The 19,573-nt window shown below is 36.3% G+C and overlaps 3 protein-coding genes across 4 annotated transcripts; all 3 read right to left on the bottom strand.

Annotated features, from left to right (window-relative positions):
• Positions 1-9,441: 9,441 nt before the first annotated feature.
• LOC111212174 (gamma carbonic anhydrase-like 2, mitochondrial) lies at positions 9,442-10,916 on the bottom strand. The gene is made up of 2 exons (XM_022713606.2): positions 10,455-10,916; positions 9,442-10,017 (listed from the first exon to the last, which is right to left on the bottom strand). Exons 1-2 carry the CDS (start codon positions 10,837-10,839, stop codon positions 9,641-9,643), a joined length of 762 nt encoding a protein of 253 aa, XP_022569327.1. The 5' UTR covers positions 10,840-10,916; the 3' UTR covers positions 9,442-9,640.
• Positions 10,917-11,887: 971 nt separating this feature from the next.
• Positions 11,888-15,171, bottom strand: LOC106430807 (protein INVOLVED IN DE NOVO 2). Of its 2 annotated transcripts, none has more exons than XM_013871606.3 (7): positions 14,957-15,171; positions 14,199-14,599; positions 13,215-14,029; positions 12,837-13,124; positions 12,543-12,752; positions 12,210-12,448; positions 11,888-12,137 (listed from the first exon to the last, which is right to left on the bottom strand). In XM_013871606.3, the coding sequence occupies exons 2-6, from the start codon at positions 14,590-14,592 to the stop codon at positions 12,212-12,214; spliced, it is 1,944 nt and encodes a 647-aa protein (XP_013727060.2). In that variant the 5' UTR covers positions 14,593-14,599; positions 14,957-15,171; the 3' UTR covers positions 11,888-12,137; positions 12,210-12,211. The 2 variants fall into 2 exon arrangements, with proteins under 2 accessions (XP_013727060.2, XP_022569322.1); XM_022713601.2 differs by having other exon boundaries at positions 14,199-14,592; positions 14,957-15,064.
• A 1,500-nt stretch (positions 15,172-16,671) lies between these two features.
• On the bottom strand, positions 16,672-17,175 carry LOC111212173. The gene has a single exon (XM_022713605.2). It carries the CDS (start codon positions 17,056-17,058, stop codon positions 16,849-16,851), a length of 210 nt encoding a protein of 69 aa, XP_022569326.1. The 5' UTR covers positions 17,059-17,175; the 3' UTR covers positions 16,672-16,848.
• Positions 17,176-19,573: the final 2,398 nt, after the last annotated feature.

The following is a 19,573-nucleotide window of genomic DNA, read 5'->3' as shown; positions in this document are numbered from 1 at the left end:
CGTGATCTCTTTTATTTTTCCAAAAAAAAAATTATAATGTAATTAGACAAAGAAAATGGTAATATTGTAAATGCTCATATTAATGAAACATAATTTGGTGATTTTGGGTCTTGTGATCTAGATTGGGAAGAAAAACTTGGTTTAGGATCATTTGAGGCTAGAAATATTTCTAGAACTTTACATGCTTGATTTATTTTTTTCTTCCTTAGAACAAAAGTTATGTATATTCTTTATTTGGTTTCATATTTATTTCTTGATTTCATTTTTCAATATAAATATCTTTATATTTTGTTTTTTGTAACGTAATCTTTATATTTGTAAAAAAAATTCCTTAAAAACTCCTCTCTGCAGCTTTCTATCAACAAGTCGTTGCTGCTTTTACCGTATGCGGCTATGTCATGCTGCTTTTACCGTATGCGGCTATGTCATACTCAGAGTTTTGAGACATTGTTGACTATCATATTCGCTTATGTCAGAGTTGTTTCCTACCCATTAATTTGTATTATAGATCATTTAATCTAATTCCATTGGATATGTAGAAAACTCTGACCAAAGTAGTGTAATAATCTACAAAAGTGAAAGACGGGTCTGATAGAGAGAGAGTAATACATACAAGTACAATCTTTTATTTATTTTACAAAGTACTAAAGCATAAACAATAAAAAGTGTTTTACTAACTATCTTTCGAGTTAACTATCATGTCACATTCAGACAGAGACACTATCCTAACACGTTCCTAGATTTATCCACGACCAAAGAGCCCCCGATGACCCCCTCATGACCCCTAGCACTTATATGTTGTGTCTACTCTCATTCAACACCAAAACTCTTATGCTTACGGCCCTCTTTTGAGGTTGTGTCTAACCTAAGCCACGTCTCTATCTACTTATACTAGTAGATTCCGTGGCTAACCTTAGCCAACTTCCCGAAAAAGAGATATTCTCAAATCTCACTTATGGAATAGCTTAAAACTTTTTGGAAATCTTCCTTTGATGATTTACCTTTTCTCTAAGGTAAATCATAGATTGTTTAGCCTCCAAGTAGGTCAGTTCTAAGTCGGCTCCAAATCCTGTTTTCAAATCCGCTAGACAGCTTCTCTTCACGGTAGCACTTCTTGTACTACTTCATATAGTGCTTCACGTCTGATACAAGAACAACTTGAGGAGTTGTCTTTCTTCGGCTTCTAAAACTCAGTCGTAATTGCACTAACTATCTAAATGCACTTAAAACTAATGTAATAATCTAAATGCAGTTGAACTATAAGATGACTCTGATTATCAATCTAAATGCACGATTCCGGATATTCCAAAGCTAGGCCCGAATTAAAGAACATTTTCAAGATTTGTAAACGCAAACTCCAGTTGCAAATTCCAAGTTTTGTACCGCCATCAAAATTCCTAAGGCTTTATATATATTTTGGATACGTGACACTCAAGCACATGTTTCGTTTTCATCCATCAGAAACTCCACACAACACAGCAAGTTCTCCAATATAATAAATTTGAAACTTTGATTTAAAAACTTGCTCCATGTTCAAAGGAAAGAAACAAATCCATACCTGTAGATCCTCGGAATAAGACAATCTTCTTATGATTTTTCTTCCAAAACAAGTTAACAATAGGTCAGGGTTGGCAAAAGCACGGTGTTGATAATATTAAGGAAATATGATCCAAGCAACAATTCACAGAAAATTTGTGATTTTTGTCGTAATAGTGATATTGGCACGGCTCAATCAAATCAACTGACCCAAGAGAAAGATAGAGTGATTTGATTCGATTCAACCGTACCAATATCGCTACTTAGAAGTTTTACCTGTTTAGTAGATTCACAAGCCATATTAATATGCAGAAGAACTGAAGAAGGCGACTAAGAGTCTAAGATAATGGAAACGTATAGGTTGATATTGGTGTGGTGAAGGTGTATTGTATATATACAACTTTAGGGGTTATAAAATAACTTGGAATGGTTGATACGTCAAAATCCATGATGTATGAATTTTAGTTTTATAAAAAGCATGAAAAAGTGTTTAAGTGTTTGAAGAGAAAGAAATTTTGTGAAAAAGAAAAATTTTATAATTTAGAAAAGAATTTATTATTACTTGAAACTTTGTTACAAACTTGATTATTTCTTGATGATGCAAAATGAAGGGAAGTAGAGGTATTTATAGCTTCCATAATACAAAATATCTCAAATATTTTAATCTTAAATCTAGATAATTCTAACATAATATCGAGATTTTTTTTATTCTAATTATCTAGATTTTTCTATAACAATATCTAGATTTTTTAACTTAAGGAGGTGGAGATTTTTCTAGAATTTGGGCTAAGTTTTGGATCAACACATGATTAACCCAATAATGTTTGATCTAAATCAAGTTTACTTTTCAACACCCCCTCTTAAACTTGATTTGTTTACTCCGAGTAAGCTCCTCATCTTGATGAAATCTTCCCGCTTGAGTGGCTTGGTGAAGATATCAGCTACTTGATCATTTGTCTTCACATACTCCAATTGCACATCCATCTTGGTAACACATTCTCTTATGTAGTGATAACGAGTATCGATGTGCTTACTCCGATCGTGGAAGACTGGATTATTTGCCAATGCTATTGCCGACTTGTTATCAACAAAGATCCTCGTTGGCTCCTCTTGTGGTAGGTTCAGCTCCTTTAGCAAGTTTCGTAACCAAATAGCATGGCAAACACATGAAGTAGCTGCCACATACTCCGCTTCACAAGTAGAAAGAGTGACAATTGGTTGTTTCTTTGACATCCATGTGAAAGCGGTTTCTCCAATGAAAAACACGAAGCCACTTGTGCTTTTCTGGTCATCTACATCTCCACCCCAATCGCTATCGCTATATCCAACAAGCTTGTAATATTCAGAGATAGAGTAGTACAAGCCAAAGTTGATAGTACCTTTGATATAGCGTAGGATCCTCTTAGCTGCCTTGAAATGAGTTGTTGTTGGATGCTCCATGTATCGACTAACAACTCCAACTGCGTGTAGGATGTCAGGCCTTGTGCACGTTAGATAGCGTAAGCTTCCAACTAGACTCTTAAAGAGTGTTGGATCCACACTCTCTCCTTCTTCTTCCTTTGATAACTTGGCTCCACATTCCATTGGCATGCAAACTGGATTTGAGTCATCCATCTTGAACTTCTTAAGCACCTCTTTAGCATAGCCTTCTTGAGTAATGAAGATTCCATTTTCTTCTTGCTTTACTTCAATGCCAAGGTAGTATGACATCAATCCAATGTCGGTCATCTCGAACTCCTTTGTCATCTCCATCTTGAAATCTTCAAACATAATCGGATTGTTGCCAGTGAATATTAAGTCATCAACATATAAGCATGCAATCAATATATCATTGTTTTGAGTTTTGATATAAAGTGCATGCTCATATGGACACTTGATGAAGCCTTTCTCCTTGAAGTACTTATCAATCCGAGTGTTCCATGCTCTTGGTGCTTGCTTTAATCCATAAAGCGTCTTCTTTAGCCTTAAGACTTTGTCTTCTTCTCCTTTGACTATGTAGCCTTGTGGTTGCTCAATGTAGACTTCTTCCTCAAGGTTTCCATTTAAAAAGGCTGATTTTACATCCATTTGATGTATCCTCCAACTCTATTGGGCTGCCAATGAAATGATTAGTCTAACAGTTTCTAAGCGAGCAACTAGAGCAAATACCTCATCATAGTCGATCCCGGCTCTTTGACTATAGCCTTTTGCCACCAATCTTGCCTTGCACCTTTCAACTTCTCCTTTAGAGTTCTTCTTTGCCTTGTACACCCACTTCACACCAATTGCCTTGTGTCCATTTGGAAGTGAAGCTAACTCCCATGTATCATTCTTTTGAATCGACTTGATTTCTTCATCCATTGCACTTTTCCATGACTTCTTTTCTTTAGCTTCTTCAAAGTTCATAGGTTCGCAATCCGCAAATAGAAAAAATAGAGTAAGATTGTCTTGATTTTCAGTTACCTCGTAAGATATCTTGTAAACTTCTAAAGCGTGGAGTCCTTTCACTTGAACTTTCATCTCCTTGAGAACTTGTAGTTGGTGAAGTTGGTGGTGTAGCTGGCTCTTCTCTCGGTTGCTCCACATTCTTTTCTGCAAAGGATGGAAAGAAGTTGTAGTATTCATTATTTGATCTCCAATCCCATTCTCCTTCTTCATCAAAGATGACATTCCTAATAATGATTGTCTTCTTTGTTTCAGGATTTTAGAGCTTGTAGCCTTTGGAGTTAGCGTCATACCCAATGAAGATGTACTTCTCAGTTTTATCATCTAGTTTGCTCCGCTTCTCGTCTGGAACATGAGCGTGAGCAATGCTTCCAAAGACTCTTAGGTGTGAGACTCCAGGCTTCCTTCCGCTCCAAACGTCTTGTGGTGTCTTTTCTAAAACACTCTTTGTTGGAGAACGGTTTGATATATAAACCGCACAAGCAACTGCTTCTGCCCACAACTCCTTTGGTAGCTTCTTACTCTTGAGCATGCTTCTTGCCATCTCAAGTATTGTCCTATTCTTTCTTTCCGCTACTCCATTTTGTTGAGGGGTTCTTGGCACCGTCAACTGTCTTCGAATGCCATTATCTTCACAATACTTCAGAAACTCCTTTGACATGAATTCTCCTCCTCAATCTGATCTCATGGACTTGATCTTAAGACCACTTTCCTTCTCAACATGGGCTTTGAACTTTTTGAAATTTTCAAACACTTCTGATTTTTGTTTCAAATAGTAAACCCATGTTTTTCTTGAAAAGTCATCAATAAAGAGAAGGAAATAGTTACTCTTACCAAGTGAACTTGGTTTGATTGGGCCACATACATCTGTATGTATGAGTTCTAGTGGCTTTCTTGCTCTTGTCTCCGACTCCTTTGGAAAACTCATCTTGAACTGCTTTCCAAGCAAGCAACCTTTACACACTTGATTTGGATGATTGATGCAAGGTAATCCTTTCACCATTTCTTTCTTGGAAAGTAGCTCTAAGCCTCTAAAGTTGAGATGCCCAAATCGAAGATGCCAAAGCCAAGACTCTTCCTTGTAGCACATCTTGAGACACCTTGTGATGTCATGTTGAATGTTTAGGACAAACATTCTATTACTTGACATCGGCACCTTTGTGATGAGATTATTTGCATTATCTCTTAAAGAAAGGCTATTATCTTTTAGTCGAATGTCATAACCTTTCTCTAAGAGTTGTCCTAGGCTCAAGATGTTGGTCTTCATGCTTGGAATGTAGTAAACGTTGGAAATGAATTGATGATTTCCATTCTTCAAGCGGATGAGAATATTTTCTTTACCTTTCACTTGCATCTTCGATTCATCTCCTAAAGCCACATCAGTTTTCACCGATTCATCGAGCTCCACAAACATGCTTCTATTCCCACACATGTGGTTGCTTGCACCACTATCAAGGTACCACTTGTGAACCTCATTTGGTTCATCCTTCTTGTAAGCCATCAATAGCATATCTTCTCCTTTACTACTTTCTTCAACATAGTTGGACTTCTCTTCAACTCTATTTTTGTTTGGAGTTTTGTATTCAGAAGCATAATGTCCAAACTTTCCGCAACTATAGCATTTGATGCTTGATTTATCGTACCTTGATTTTGGGTTTCCTCTTCCACGACCTCTTGATGAATTCTCTCCTCTTTGGTTGAAGTTGTCTTCATATGGTCTCCAACCTCGTCCATTTACACCACGACCTCGTCCTTGGAAATTGCCACCACCACGTCTCGGATGATTTCGGCCACTTTCTTCCTTTTGATCAATTCTCATCTTGAGAACTTGCTCCACAATATATTCTTTCTTCTTCTTCTTTTCTTCATAAGCTTGTAGTGATCCAAGAAGTTGCTCCATCGTCATAGTCTCCAAGTCTTTTGTCTCTTCAATCACGGTGACGATATGCTCGAATTTTGAATCCAATGATCTAAGAACTTTCTCCATGATTCTCACCTCATCTAACTTCTCACCATTTCTTTTTAGGTTATTAGTAACCGTCAAGACTCTTGAGAAGTAATCTGAGATGAGTTCTCCTTCCTTCATTTGTAACGCTTCAAATTCTCCTCTTAGAGTTTGAAGACGTACCTTCTTAACTTGTTCCGCTCCCTTGTAAGATGTCCGAAGCTTCTCCATGCTTCTTTGGACATCCTTGCACCAGCAACCTTCTCAAATGTATCTTCATCTAATCCTTGATAGATTAGACAGAGAGCGTTCTTGTCTCTCTTCTTTGAATCTATCAAACCATCCTTTTGTGTTTGAGATAGACCACCATCATTCTCCGGTTCATTGAAGTCTTTCTCGACTATCTCCCACACATCATGTGCTCCTAAGATAGTCATTATCCTAAGACTCCAATTGTCATAGTTGCTCTTAGTGAGCAATGGAACTTGGAAGGGAACACCATTGTTTGCCATCTTCAAAAGGAACTTATAGCTCTGATACCACTTTGTTGGAATGAAAAACTTTATAAGATGGAGAAAGTGTTTAAGTGTTTGAAGAGAAAGAAATTTTGTGAAGAAGAAAAATTTTATAATTTAGAAGAGGATTTATTATTACTTGAAACTTTGTTACAAACTTGATTATTTCTTGATGATGCAAAATGAAGGGAAGTGAAGGTATTTATAGCCTCTATAATACAAAATATCTCAAATATTTTAATCTTAAATCTAGATAATTCTAACATAATATCGAGATTTTTTTATTCTAATTATCTAGATTTTTCTATAACAATATCTAAATTTTTTAACTTAAGGAGGTGGAGATTTTTCTAGAATTTGGGCTAAGTTTTGGATCAACACATGATTAACCAAATAATGTTTGATCCAAATCAAGTTTACTTTTCAACATTTCTCACGTAGACTTTTATTCTTAGTGACAGAACACAAGGATGTTGGTTACGGGAATACTGGAGATGCTGATAATGATGATAATTACCCAACGATGAGATCATCAAAGCCATTTATTTGATGTCATGACTTTGCATGATGATGAGAAAGCAAGTAGAGGGGAGGTGATAGTAGTTGAAGAAGGGTCCCTAGGAAGAACTTTTTGAAACTAGAAAGCAACACATTAACTAATATGTCACAAAAAGTCATATACGTATGTATGACATCCAAATCCGGTTAACATTGAGAACGTACTTATTTAAAAAAAAAAAAAAAAAAAAATTTGGGATGTAAGATATGGCCAGAAAGATTTACAACCTGGTCAAGACTTCAGATAATCAGAGCGTGTCACACAAGTCATACACTTAGTATATGGAGCTAGATCGAGCAGATCCAGCTTGTTTATGACCAAATCCGTTTATATCCGATCTATATAGCTCATGTCCATTTCTGGTGTGTTTACTTCTGATGATGACTCGTTACTAGGCACTAGAAATGTAAATAAAACTGAGTCTCAATGTTCAAAGCTAGAGTGCGTCGTTAAGAAAAAGAGCTAGAGTGCTAAAATTACAATAAAAACAGTGGAGACATATGCAAGGAAGATGTTTTTGTGAGCAGCAATGTTCAAACCTTTCTATCAAGAAAAACATAAATTTGGGCCGTTAAGCTAAAAAAGGTTGAAATTTTAGGATAGTTTAATACGAATGAATAGCAAGAGACATAAAGATTTCATCGTCCCAAAATTTTGGAAAATGTTTAATCTTACCATCTAGTACAATGATACGTGGGTTTTCAAAGAATAAAGATAGGGTCCGAATAAAGAAACCATTCACATATTTAAAAAAAAAAAAGAGAGAGCAAAGTTAATAGGTTGCTTAAGAGCTGTTAATTGTAAAAATTGTTATGAGCAAGGTCAGAGCAGCGTGACATGCATTCAAACAGTTGAGGTGGATAATGCATAAGAAGAATGGTTCATTTCTGATATATTTCATCTGTTTCATTTTAATTGTCGTTTTAGACTTGTCCACACAGATTATGAAAATATTTAATTTTATATATTTACTAAATAAAAACATAATTATCAATACACCTAGCCATATTTTAACCAATAAAAAAATAAATTAAAATAGAAAATCGATAAATTTTGTATTGAAAAAATAAAATGACATTTATTTTGAAACGAAAATTTTAACTCTTCTGGTGGTGTCAGTGCTCCTAGGGATCAACTCAAATGTTATTGAGTTGCCTCGAGCTTCTCAACTAAAACTGTCAAATGGATCGGCTAATCATGGGTCATCCGTCTCTAAACTAAAATGAGTATAATTTGATCATATCTATTTAGACCGTGAATTATAATTAGACAAAATACACAAAACCAATTAGATCATGGACATTATTGGGTTTTGGGTTTGGACTATACGAACACGAACCGTCTAATAATGTACAATCAATATGTTTTTTATTTAAATTTAGGAAAATAAATTATTTTAAGAAATTAATTGAGTTTTCTCACCAAACAAGTTTTTGGCCAAAACCATAAAACAAATATCCCATAAAATCGTATAAACAAATTTACACGTAAAGTCTTATTTTCATGTTAAAACCACAAAATAAATTTATCCGTCGAAACTGTAAAAATATATTTTCTCGCAAAAAATTACAAAATCATGTTTTGTTGTTAAAATCGCAAAATCAAGTTTTTTCGCTAAAATCGTGTTTTCTCACCAAAATCTTAAAGTCTTGTTTTCCTGCCAAACAATTTTTTGCCAAAGCGACAAAATAATTTTTTTGTCGAAATCGTATAAACAATTTTTTTTGCAAACAATCTTGTTTTCCGTTGTCAAAACGAGTTTGCCGACCGAAACCACATTATCTTGTTTTCCCTCGAAACGAGTTTTTCCACTAAAACCACAAAATCGAATTATGATGTTTTGAATAATTTAAACAATCCCCTATAGCAGATTTGTATTGTACCAGGTTTTTTTTTTATGACTTACTATAACAGATTTATTTTCTAAGCTAATATTTTTATATGGTATTTACTGAAAACTCCATGGATAGTCCATGTAAACGTAACTAATCGGTTTGATCTTTAATGGGTTTGTTTCTTAATAGATATGGTCACTATCTGTCCGTAAACAAAAATGTCCATATGGACAGATAGACGCGAACAGTCTAATTGACAGCTATATTTTCAACAAGTATCAAAAGTCAAAACTTTGGCAACAATTTTCACCAAGGCCAACCAACTTTAAGTGACAAGTGCTAAACTGGTTTCAAGTGTGTGTGGGTTCTATGTGAATCTATTTTCTAACAAAATTGGCACACAATAACTGGATAGATATTTAACATTACTGCCGATCCACAAAACAAAAGCAACAAGTGAGGCACCATTTTATTGTCTTGAACATTGTTTACTTTTTTCGTGAGTTATATGACTATTTGTGCTATGTTACAAACTTGCAATCATTTTTTTTTTGTTTAATCAATAAACTGCTTCTTTTATGTATCTCAGCAAATCTGAAGCTACCCCTGACATAACTAGACGAGAAAAGGAAAACGTTTTCACCATTATCATCTTATTATCGAAAGTTCAAACACAAGGATATAATTTAACAAAAAAAACAGCGAAGACAACATTTTGAAAACAGAGCTTTGCTTTTCTTCTTGTTCCGCAGCTACTTATTAAGATCAGAATCAGATTCAAAAACAAAAAGGGAAGCAGCCCGAAAACCTGGAAAAGGAAAGATTTCTAGACAGCAATCCCAAGGGATTTCTTGAACTTCTCAACCTCAAGATAGACGGTTGAGTAAGGCAAGAACTCAGAGAAGTAATCTCCACTAAGGTGGTTAATGGCAACAGCGAGTTTCGGGATCTCTAAGGTTTCCTCATTGGTGAGTGTTCGAATAAACCTAGCTGGGTTGCCTCCCCAGAGTTCACCAGATGGGATTCTTCTGCCAGGTGGAACAACGGAACCAGCTTCCAGGATTGACCGGGTTTCCACCAGGGAACCTTCCATCAAAATCGAGTGTTGCCCGATGATGCATTCGGGTTCGATAGTGCATGACCTTAAAAGACTGTATGCACCAACTGTCACATACCTATCGATCAATGTCTCTGCTGGTAATCCTGTAATTTTCCAAAAGTAGAAAGTGAAGATGAGATATTTTTTTTTCCTCTCATATCAAAATTAAAAGCGAGCACCACCAAGAGATGCTCTACCCTTCGAGATACTAATATCGAAATGAAGACTGTTTTGAATATACAGAATTATTGACCAGAGAAGGAGGTAACTCAAATAAGTAACTACACTTTAAAAAAATCACTCGGCCTACTTATATGTTCAACTAGAGCCTAACCAAAGCAGGAGGTGTATGAGCTTAAAACGATGACATGAAATCAAGACTACAAGAACTAAACATGATGCAACTTGCTATAATACATTTGAGCATCTAAGCAACTTCCTATTACTACACAAGATGGTCTTTTGTGGTGTTATCCTCCATACTAATCTAATCACATAACAAGTTACAACTGGAATCAATAACAATGAAGAGAACAAGAACCTGTTGGGGACGACCACGCGGCATGAACAACACACCGTTCCTGGACATTAGAGCAGAACCCAAGGGTGATCTTGTTGAGATCTCCCCTCAAAACGGCACCGTTCCAGACGGACGACCCGTCCCAGACTGTGACCTGACCGGCCAACACGACGTTAGGTGCCACGTAGGCGTCGACTGCGACCTTGGGTAGCCACTGTCCCAGAGGAATGATCTGTCTCTGGCCTCTGTAGTCCCACTTCACCCGATCAGGCGACGGCGTCACCTCCGATATGGGCTTAGGAGCTTCCGTCGTCGCCACCGCTACAGCTTCCGCTGCGAAGTAACGCCGAATCAGATTCGATGAGGTGACGCATCTTCTGGAGATTCGAGCTAGCGAGGTCGCCATTGGTATGGAAATCAGGATTCTTCAACGATTTCTAGAGAGAGAGAGAGAGAGATTCCGAGAAATGAATCGAGGGGAAAGCAGTATTGGGCTTTTCCTGGTGAAGCCCGTATATTATGGGCCTAATCTGGGTAATTAAGGTTGTAGTAAAACGCAGTGTAGCAGCTTACACATACTCGAACGTAGTGTGTATCTACGTAATGGCTGGCTTCTCACTTGTGTTTCAAGAGTTTGGATGTCGAACCAAAGGTTAAGTTACAGATATTATGTTATCATAAAGAAAAAATGTCATCTAGTTCCTCTAACATGTGTACGTTTAATATTTCGCAAATTGCAAAATGCAAATGAGAGGTAATCTCTATATTCTTTTAAGTACCTTTAATTTTACAAAATTTTAATGACATTCTGTAAAAGAAAAATGTTAACAGTTCAAGTTCTATAACATAAACACAATTTTCAAATATATATGAAGAAAAAATCATTAGCATTCAATGAATTTCGTATTTAAATTTCAACTAAAATATATGTATATCCGTAGATTTTTCAGATTTATATCTTTGTATTTTTCATAGAAGATTTTTCATATCCACTAAAATGCTTCAAGTGGCGAAAAAAAACATGGTGCTATCAAAGACAGATTATTACAGTCATATTTGACATTCAGATATAGATTTTGAAAGAAACTTGTTTAAAATTACATAAATTTCAACGAATACTTAAAATCACTAAATGCATAATGGGTGAATTTGACTATATAAAATAAAATCATCACTGACGACCAAAAAAAACCATCACTAATAACATATGATTTTGTTTGAATTGAATAATCCATTTGAATCCAACAACAAACAACCCCCGTTTCACTTGAGGCACTTAGATTCATCAAGCGGGGAATATAATCCGTGGTGGACAAAAGGAAACGAGTTGATCATGGAAGTTTTTTTTTTTTTTTTTTGAATTATACCTTTTATGAAGCAAATGGCGTGGGTGTATATAACTGAACTTCACGGAGGATTCTTGTGTGTTGCATCGTTTTCAAAAGAAGACGATGTAAAACGGAAACATAGTAGTATATTCAATGATATCAATATGAGACAATATAATTATTGCTCGTCGTCCAAATATGTTAAAAGATACAATGCAAGACATCAAAGATGTTTGTGCCCCTTATTAATCCACTAATGAGTTCTGATAAAGAGAGAAAAAAAAAGCAGACACCAAAGGTTCATCAATTCCTCTGCAACTACATACCGCATCAGTGGCACAATATTATTCAGGCTAGTTTCCGCTACTCCTTTCACCTGCGAAACATCATCACCAACTACTATTATGAACGAAACATATAGGCAGAAAAAAAACAAAGCTGAAATAACCTTTAAGCCATTCCACGCTTGCGTTTAGCCTTTTCCCATTCATCAAGTAAACAAGTGACACCTTCTTCAAGTGTAGCCTTCCTGTCTTCTTTTAAGTTCCATAGCTCTGTTGTAATGTACCTTCCACTTGGGTTATACTCATTTATCTCCAACAAAGCTCTCGTTACAGCATTATAAGGACCATCTCCTAGATCATCCTTAAGCTCCCTCAGCTTCTCGTCTCTATCATCTATCACTTCCTAATAATCCCACAAAAAAAAAAGAAGCTTCAATCTTTCAGAGAGAATGATTCAATATTAAGTTACTAACCAAAAAGAGAAGTGGTCTTCTTACCATTTCTCTTTCTTGATTTTCAAGCTTGATCCGCTTGAATGGATGCCAATCTGGATCTTTGAGATAGTCTTCCCAGAGCTGGAGAACGTCTATTGCTCTGTCCTCCACATCTTGCTGACAATACTTTTGCTGCAGTGCATCCATGAATGGTTTCGTCACCAGCTCTCCCATTCTCTTTACACCGATATTTTGTTTCCACTCTTTCATAATCTGCACGAAGAAGTACAGTAAAATAGTTAGAACCAAAGATTTAGACGTAAGGAGTCTATTATTTATGTGCATTTTGATACGTACGTTTACCAATTCTTTACGTGCTTCTTGAAGCTCATCGTTGGTTCTGCGCTCTCTGAGTATAAGAGTTTGGTTAAACTTGTCGAGGTCAGCGAGTTCTTCTTCCTTCTCAGTTAAACCTTTATAGATATTCTCCACTTCTTTCACAATCTCAGCGTCTCCGTCTGATCCCATGTGCTTCTTCACGTTCAACTCCCCTTTCAACCGCTCAATCTCTAGCTCTATCATTTGTTTCTGATCTCTTTGTCTTTCTAGTCTTATGATCTTCTCATGAAGCTCCTCCTTTTGCCTCTGAGATAGGTTACACATCATCACACATCACATTTTTCAATAATGATTATGAAAATAAAAGCCTTAACAAGAAAGAGGAAAGACACTAACCCTCTGATTCTCAGCCAGTTTTTTAACTTCTTCGTCCGCCTTTTGTTGTTCCATGGAGGCTAGCTCAAGAGAACTATTCTTGGAAGCATTCTCTTGCAGATCTTCAGCCAAGTTCTTCCTCTCGGTTTCATTGTGAGCTTCCCTCTTCGCCAGCTCAACACCTTTGATCTCGAGTTTCTTCTTCTCCAACTCCAACTGCATCTTTAACCTCTCGTGATCAGCAAAGATCTTGTTAACATGACCCATTGTCCTCTCCTGTATAGCATTCAGCTCGCTGTTGTGCTTCTGAAGACTCTTCTCCTTCTCTTCCAACTTCTCCTTAAGCTCCTTTGACTTCGCTGAATGAAGCTCCTCAATTTCCTTGACTCCTTTCTTCTTCTCCTCCACAAGCTGCGTCAGATTCTGCACGAGCTTCTGCTGCTTCCTCGCCTCTTCTTCCGTAACCTCAGCTATAGTTTTGAGATCACCTTTCTTCCTCAAGTCTTCTCCGATGATGTTATTCCCGTTGTAATCATCAGCACGTGCGATCCACGCGTAAAGACCAGACTTGGGAGGACCATCTTTTCTCAACCAGTCTTTCTTCCCATGACCATCTACAAGATAAGCCTTGTCGAAGAGAAGAGCATTGTGAAGTCCATTCCAGTCTCTGTTGAACTCCACAATCGCTGTCCCTGAAAACCCCCAGTGGTTCCATAAAGTACGAACCCTAGTGGGATTAAACCCTCTTTGAATGTACTCATCTCTTAGCTTAGACCCACTCTCACCCGCGGTTCGACCATTTTCTGTCTTTGTAGTTGGAATGTTAACCACAACACCTGTTTCAGTAAAACATACACACACAACAATCAATAAAAACTTCCTCAAGATCACCTAACAAAGTGAATCTCTATATATACCTATGTAAATGTATGTTTTTGTTATTATTAGTACTGTAGTTGTTCCGCATGTTGCCATTCGGACCTTTAGAGTTTAGTAAGTGTGTACCTTTCCAAGGACATACGAGCTTCTCATCCTGGTCACAATCTTGAATAGGATCACCAGTTTTCCTTCGCTTGGAAGAAGGCTCAGCTTGTGAATCATCAGCAAGATCTTGTTGGAGGTATTTGGCAAGAGCACGGTGGCTTGCTTTCTCCTTTGCGGTTCTTTTGTCGGAATTGCTTTTACCAACTCCAGAAGCATGTTGGAGCAGATCTTTGTACTGGAAACTCGGTTTCTTCTTGTTCGGACAGCAAGGACACGTGAAAGAATGAGGAGAGAGTTTGACCTTGAGCTTTCCGCTTTTGAGAGATAGGTAGATCTTGTCTCCATACTCTTCCATTTCGGAATCACTAATGTCTGAATCTTCCTCGTCTGAACTTAAGACCACCGTGCTCCCCATCTTGTTCCTTGGTTTAAGATTACAGTTTTGTAAGAAAGAATATGAGATATCAATAGTTCCAAAAAGAATCTGTTCTGGTTTTGAATTTTAACAATGTGGTTCCCTTCCATTACTTTTTTTTTTCCTCTAAAGTTGATTCCTTTAAAGTTTATTCCTTTACATTGTTGAGCGAAGTGATACGTTAATTGCATGTTTGATATTTTGCAAGAGATTTATGAAGATGTGTTCGTAATTAAAGAGGGAGGGAATTGAGAAGAGAGTTGGAATTCAAACTACATCATCGATCTGAAAGTGAAACTCTGTTTTGTCCTCTTCTGAGGAATGCAAATTGAAAGAAATAAAATAGTTCACCGGAGAAACTTACAGGAGGGGAGGAGGAAGATGACGATGGTGAAGCCGGCGATAGTGTCGGAAAGAAGACGAACCTCTCTCTCTCTCTCTTCTCACTAGCTTTAGGGTTGAAGCCAAATTAAAAATACAGTTATGTATGTCCTTTATTTTAATTTATTACTTTTCCTATCAGAGATTTTTTTTTAAAGTAAAAAGAAAAAAGTCAATAAGAGATGAGAGAGAGTAGTCAAGACTAAAAAACTGACGTATCGAATATTTACTGTCTTTCAATCTTCACCATATATCCACTTTTTTGTTTTTACTCTTTTAGATATTTAATTTACCGTTTATTATTTTTTATTCTTAAAGTGGATGGATATTCAGTGGAGTAACTTTTTTACCTCTCTCTTGCGTTGTGTGGCATACAAACTTCTTTTTCACTGACATCTGAGAGTCGTAACTCGTAACTATTTTTATTACTTGTTGGAATCCGTAAAACATTGTTTTTGCCACACACAGTACACTTAACAAGGACAATTTTTGTGTGTTCCAAGGCTTGATTTGATTGATGATCGCTGTAGCATTGATGCGCGTTTGTCACACGCGTAATCACTTTTACAGTTAGTAGTTGAGTTGCGTCGTCGTACTGTTCAGTATTATGATACATGTTACGTATCTACTTCTGTACTTTCGAACCTAAACAGAGAGAATCGGGTCGATCTAAAGTTAAAAGCCCATTTGTTCTTGTGAGCTTTTAGACGTTTTTACAATTTATAGAACCCAAAGGAGAAGGATCAGTTTTAGCTTTGAGTTAGTTTTGGGTCTCGTTTAAATACTACGTTCAGTTTTATTTTCCATCAACATCCTACGTAGATTTCACAAGCATTTTGAAACATAACATTTCAACTGTATCGAGATATGTTATATTTATTTGACATCTTATTCGTTTTCAGTGTTAGCCGGATCTCGTGTTGAATTAGACAACTGCGACAAATTGTGTTAAAAACAACAAAGTGTATCCTGATTTGTGATGGAACTCGTTGAATGAGAAACCTTGCGAACAGATTTTTCGGTATTTGTAGACTGGTCTAGGATATAACAAAATATGGTTTTCGCCCTAAATTTTAAACAATGGAATATGACAATATACATAAATTATTAAAAGAATCGGTATGTGTCATATTGGGTTATCCGCAGAATCATATGATACCCTAGTTGATAACAATCTAATTATTGTATCAAGTATTAAAACCCGATGTATAAAAATTACATATATTAGTATAACAATTAACAATGAAAATTGGAGAAAAGAGAAAAAAGAAAATGATAGTTAACTATTGACAGAAACTGCTAATCAAATCATCAAAATGTCATGTAGCACGCAAATAGAACTTTCAAAATAAATAAATAAATAAAACGCAAGTGCAAGCGACGCGCAAGATAGCGACACACGAACCAAGTCTGTCTCTAGCCCTTCCGAGCAAACCTCACCAATATTTTACACATGAACCGAACCAAACGGAAGAACCCCAATCCGAAGTCACGCTAAACCAGGAATCTATCAAAACCGTTAAGCTTAACCGGTTCTTACCGACCTCATGCAAGTTTACTTTTTGTCCACTTTCACCAACACATTCGTAATTCATGCAACAAACAAACCACAAACCCAGAACCAAATTAATCTCAAAACCAGTCACGGCCACAAAACCATAATTCAAACCCAGAATTAAACAAGAGCAAATTATGAAATTTAGGTTAAACGCATATTCAGATTAAGAATCACATATCCGGATATGTTTACACCACAGACAGAGAGCGAGTTAAATACAAAGCCAAAGACCAATTGTAATTTTAAAACAAACCGGTAAGAAGAAGACAGCGACAAACCAGATAACCGAAATAAACTATAAATCCGGTACGGTAAAATTAACCGGTATAGATGTGGAGACGAATGGCGATGGTGAAGATGGTGATGAGACCGAAGAAAATGATGGAGTGGACGAGAATCGAGGCGCCGCTAGTTTGCATATTCCCGAATTCGACGATACGACCTCTCGCCGGAATCTGAAAGAGCAGTCCCGGTGTCAAAAGCACGAACAGTATCACTGCGATCACCACAGGTCCCCAATCCGCCATTACTTCGATGCTAGCGAGAGAGTGAGGGAAATAGCAGAGAAGAGGTCAGTCAGCGAGACAGAGAGAGAGAGGAAGAGTGGTTGAGAGAAGTTTTTTTTTTAAGTTTTGAAGAGTCCGAAACGTCTCGTGCGATGTGAAAGGAAACGGCCGGTGGCAATGTCACGTGCGTATACGCTGTGTTCGACACGTGAGTCCGTGGCTAATGTTTCAAGTTAATGAGTTGCTTTTGGTTTACGACGAAGTAAGAATAAAATGGGTCATACTGGGCCGTCTCAATCTAGCCCATTATAAAAGACTAAAAAATAATAATGCACTAATATTTTCTGACGATTTTCTTAAATCTCCACAATATCCTCCAATCCACTCGCAGTGCGTACATGCTTCATTCTCCACTTTCCAGTAAAAGGCGAGTGAGTGAGATAAACTATTCTGTACTATCTTTTAAAATTGGTTAAACAAATACTAAAAAAGTTTTATGGTTGTACTTGTGCATTTGAATGTATTCGGTGTTCACACGACCAAATCTAGTTAGTTGGTGTCCTCCTTTCTATTGTCTTTTTTCTTTTTGGCTTCACTCTTTTCTCTTTTACCTAAGTTGATACATTTATAACTTAGTCCAAGATTGAACCGACTCTAAACAGAAATTTTGAATCTCTATTTAATCAAATTTTTACAAATACCTGAATATCATATAGAACGGTATTTTAGATAATGGATATTAATCAAATCCAAATTCAAATCTATACCCAAAAAATTGAATCCAATTATCTGAATTAGTATGCAAAATAGTGTTTGAAACCTTTAAAATTAATATTAATTTTAGGTTTATTTTAATATAATATTTAAGAATATTTAAATAGAAAGTTTTACAAATTACAAATAGTTCTAGCGAAGAAATTCTGAAATTTAATAATAACTTGTTTTTATTATTGAGTTCGTTTGTACCTTTCTAACCAATTTATCACTCATAGTAATGCTTCATTACGCTTTTGAATGGTTAAGTTAGAAAGAAGAGTGTATTGACCATCATGTTTGCACCTAGTTATATAACTAGTGAAAATTGTAAGATCCCGAAACAATTTATTTCTTCTTTCGTTCTATGGATTACCAATCAATCAAATATATATTTTTCTTTCTAACAAGCACTAAACTAAACGCACTACTCATTTAAGCACTAATATTTTATCCTTTGGTATGAAAGGCACTAAGCATTGGGTGTTTCTTTAATCCCGAACTTTTCAAAATGAAAGATCAGTGCGGGACCATTAGCCAAAAGTAATTACCATGATGATATTATTATCTTTTGGTAAAACGTAGCTAGTATTTATCTTTATATATAAAGATTGGTTTTTTCTCTCTCAGTGCTGCCACCTAGAATTCCAAATAAGAAAATCAATGCATCAGAGGACGACACTTGTCCTATTACTAAAACTCACTGTATCATTTAATATGTTGCATTGTGGACTTGATCGTTTAATGTGTGTGTCCACTTTCGCGAGCCCAATAGCCAGAGTCCGTTCATAAGCCTAACAGGCTTCACCTCGCAGAGCATACGACACGGGTCGGAGATGTGTGTCGAAGACGTTGTTGATCTTCTTGATCACGACTTTCTCTCTCGTGTGCGTGTTGACGGCTGCGCACACGACTCCGTAGTTTTCTTTGCCGATGACTTCGAGGATCTTGTATCGGTTTGCGTCGCCGTACACTGTGAATAAGTCCATCTCTTTCGTGTCTTGGTGGGATCACATAATCAAATTAAGATAAAGGAGACAACTTTAGAGAGAGGGAGAGAGAGAGCAAAGAAAGAGAGTAACCTTCTTCACTTGGTTTTGTTGCATCTTCTCAACAAAAGTCTGAACTTTAATTTTGCCATGATTGATTCAGATCGAAGTGATCTCAGAGATCACTGGAATGATTGAAGAAAAAAAGATCTTTGAATATCAAGAGAGAGAAAATTTGAGGAACTCATAAAACTCTCGAAACCAGAGGAGTTCTGCTAAGCCGTGACAGTGCAGAAGACGAGAGATAAAGAAAGAGTGGACAAACAAAACCCTAGATCCAAAGATCCAAAGATCGGAGAAGACGAGAGTTCGAAGGATTTATAATGAATTTTTAAAATAAAAAATGATGCCTCTGTGCGTACGGTTTATTAACAAGTATTAGATGAGTGACAGTTTCGTTATTGTTAGTAACTCAGAGGGTGAAATTTTAATTAATTTCCTATACTTTTAACAATCCTTTTTTGAAAATGACTCATTGGCTAAGCCAACTATTGCTGGATTTAAACAGTTTATTAGTTTTTTTATCTTAGATTTCCCTATCCTTTATTATAGTTTAAATTGTATCCTCTTTTTTTCCAAATGGTCAATTTAGCCCTCACATGATGCTCTCTCTCATACCAATTTAGATGGAAACTTAATTTATCTACTAGATTTTTTAATGATAATAATATAATTATTTTATTTTGGCTTTTGGTAGATTATAAAACAATTAATTCCTCGCTCTTTTTGTCAAG

This window comes from Brassica napus, chromosome C8 (assembly GCF_020379485.1).
Source record: "Brassica napus cultivar Da-Ae chromosome C8, Da-Ae, whole genome shotgun sequence".
Classification (NCBI taxonomy): domain Eukaryota; kingdom Viridiplantae; phylum Streptophyta; class Magnoliopsida; order Brassicales; family Brassicaceae; genus Brassica; species Brassica napus.
Note: the sequence above shows the minus strand (reverse complement) of the source record. Positions and strands in the feature narration are given on the sequence as shown.

Excerpts from the sequence above, each read along its gene's own strand:
- LOC106430807 (XM_013871606.3), bottom strand. The coding sequence starts at position 14,592 with ATGGGGAGCACGGTGGTCTTAAGTTCAGACGAGGAAGATTCAGACATT. Across the intron at positions 13,125-13,214 it reads AACTGGCTGAGAATCAGAGG|AGGCAAAAGGAGGAGCTTCA; the intron begins GTTAGTGTCTTT and ends AACCTATCTCAG. Across the intron at positions 12,449-12,542 it reads AAAATCAAGAAAGAGAAATG|GAAGTGATAGATGATAGAGA; the intron begins GTAAGAAGACCA and ends TGGGATTATTAG.
- LOC111212174 (XM_022713606.2), bottom strand. The coding sequence starts at position 10,839 with ATGGCGACCTCGCTAGCTCGAATCTCCAGAAGATGCGTCACCTCATCG. Across the intron at positions 10,018-10,454 it reads CGCGTGGTCGTCCCCAACAG|GATTACCAGCAGAGACATTG; the intron begins GTTCTTGTTCTC and ends GGAAAATTACAG.
- LOC111212173 (XM_022713605.2), bottom strand. The coding sequence starts at position 17,058 with ATGGCGGATTGGGGACCTGTGGTGATCGCAGTGATACTGTTCGTGCTT.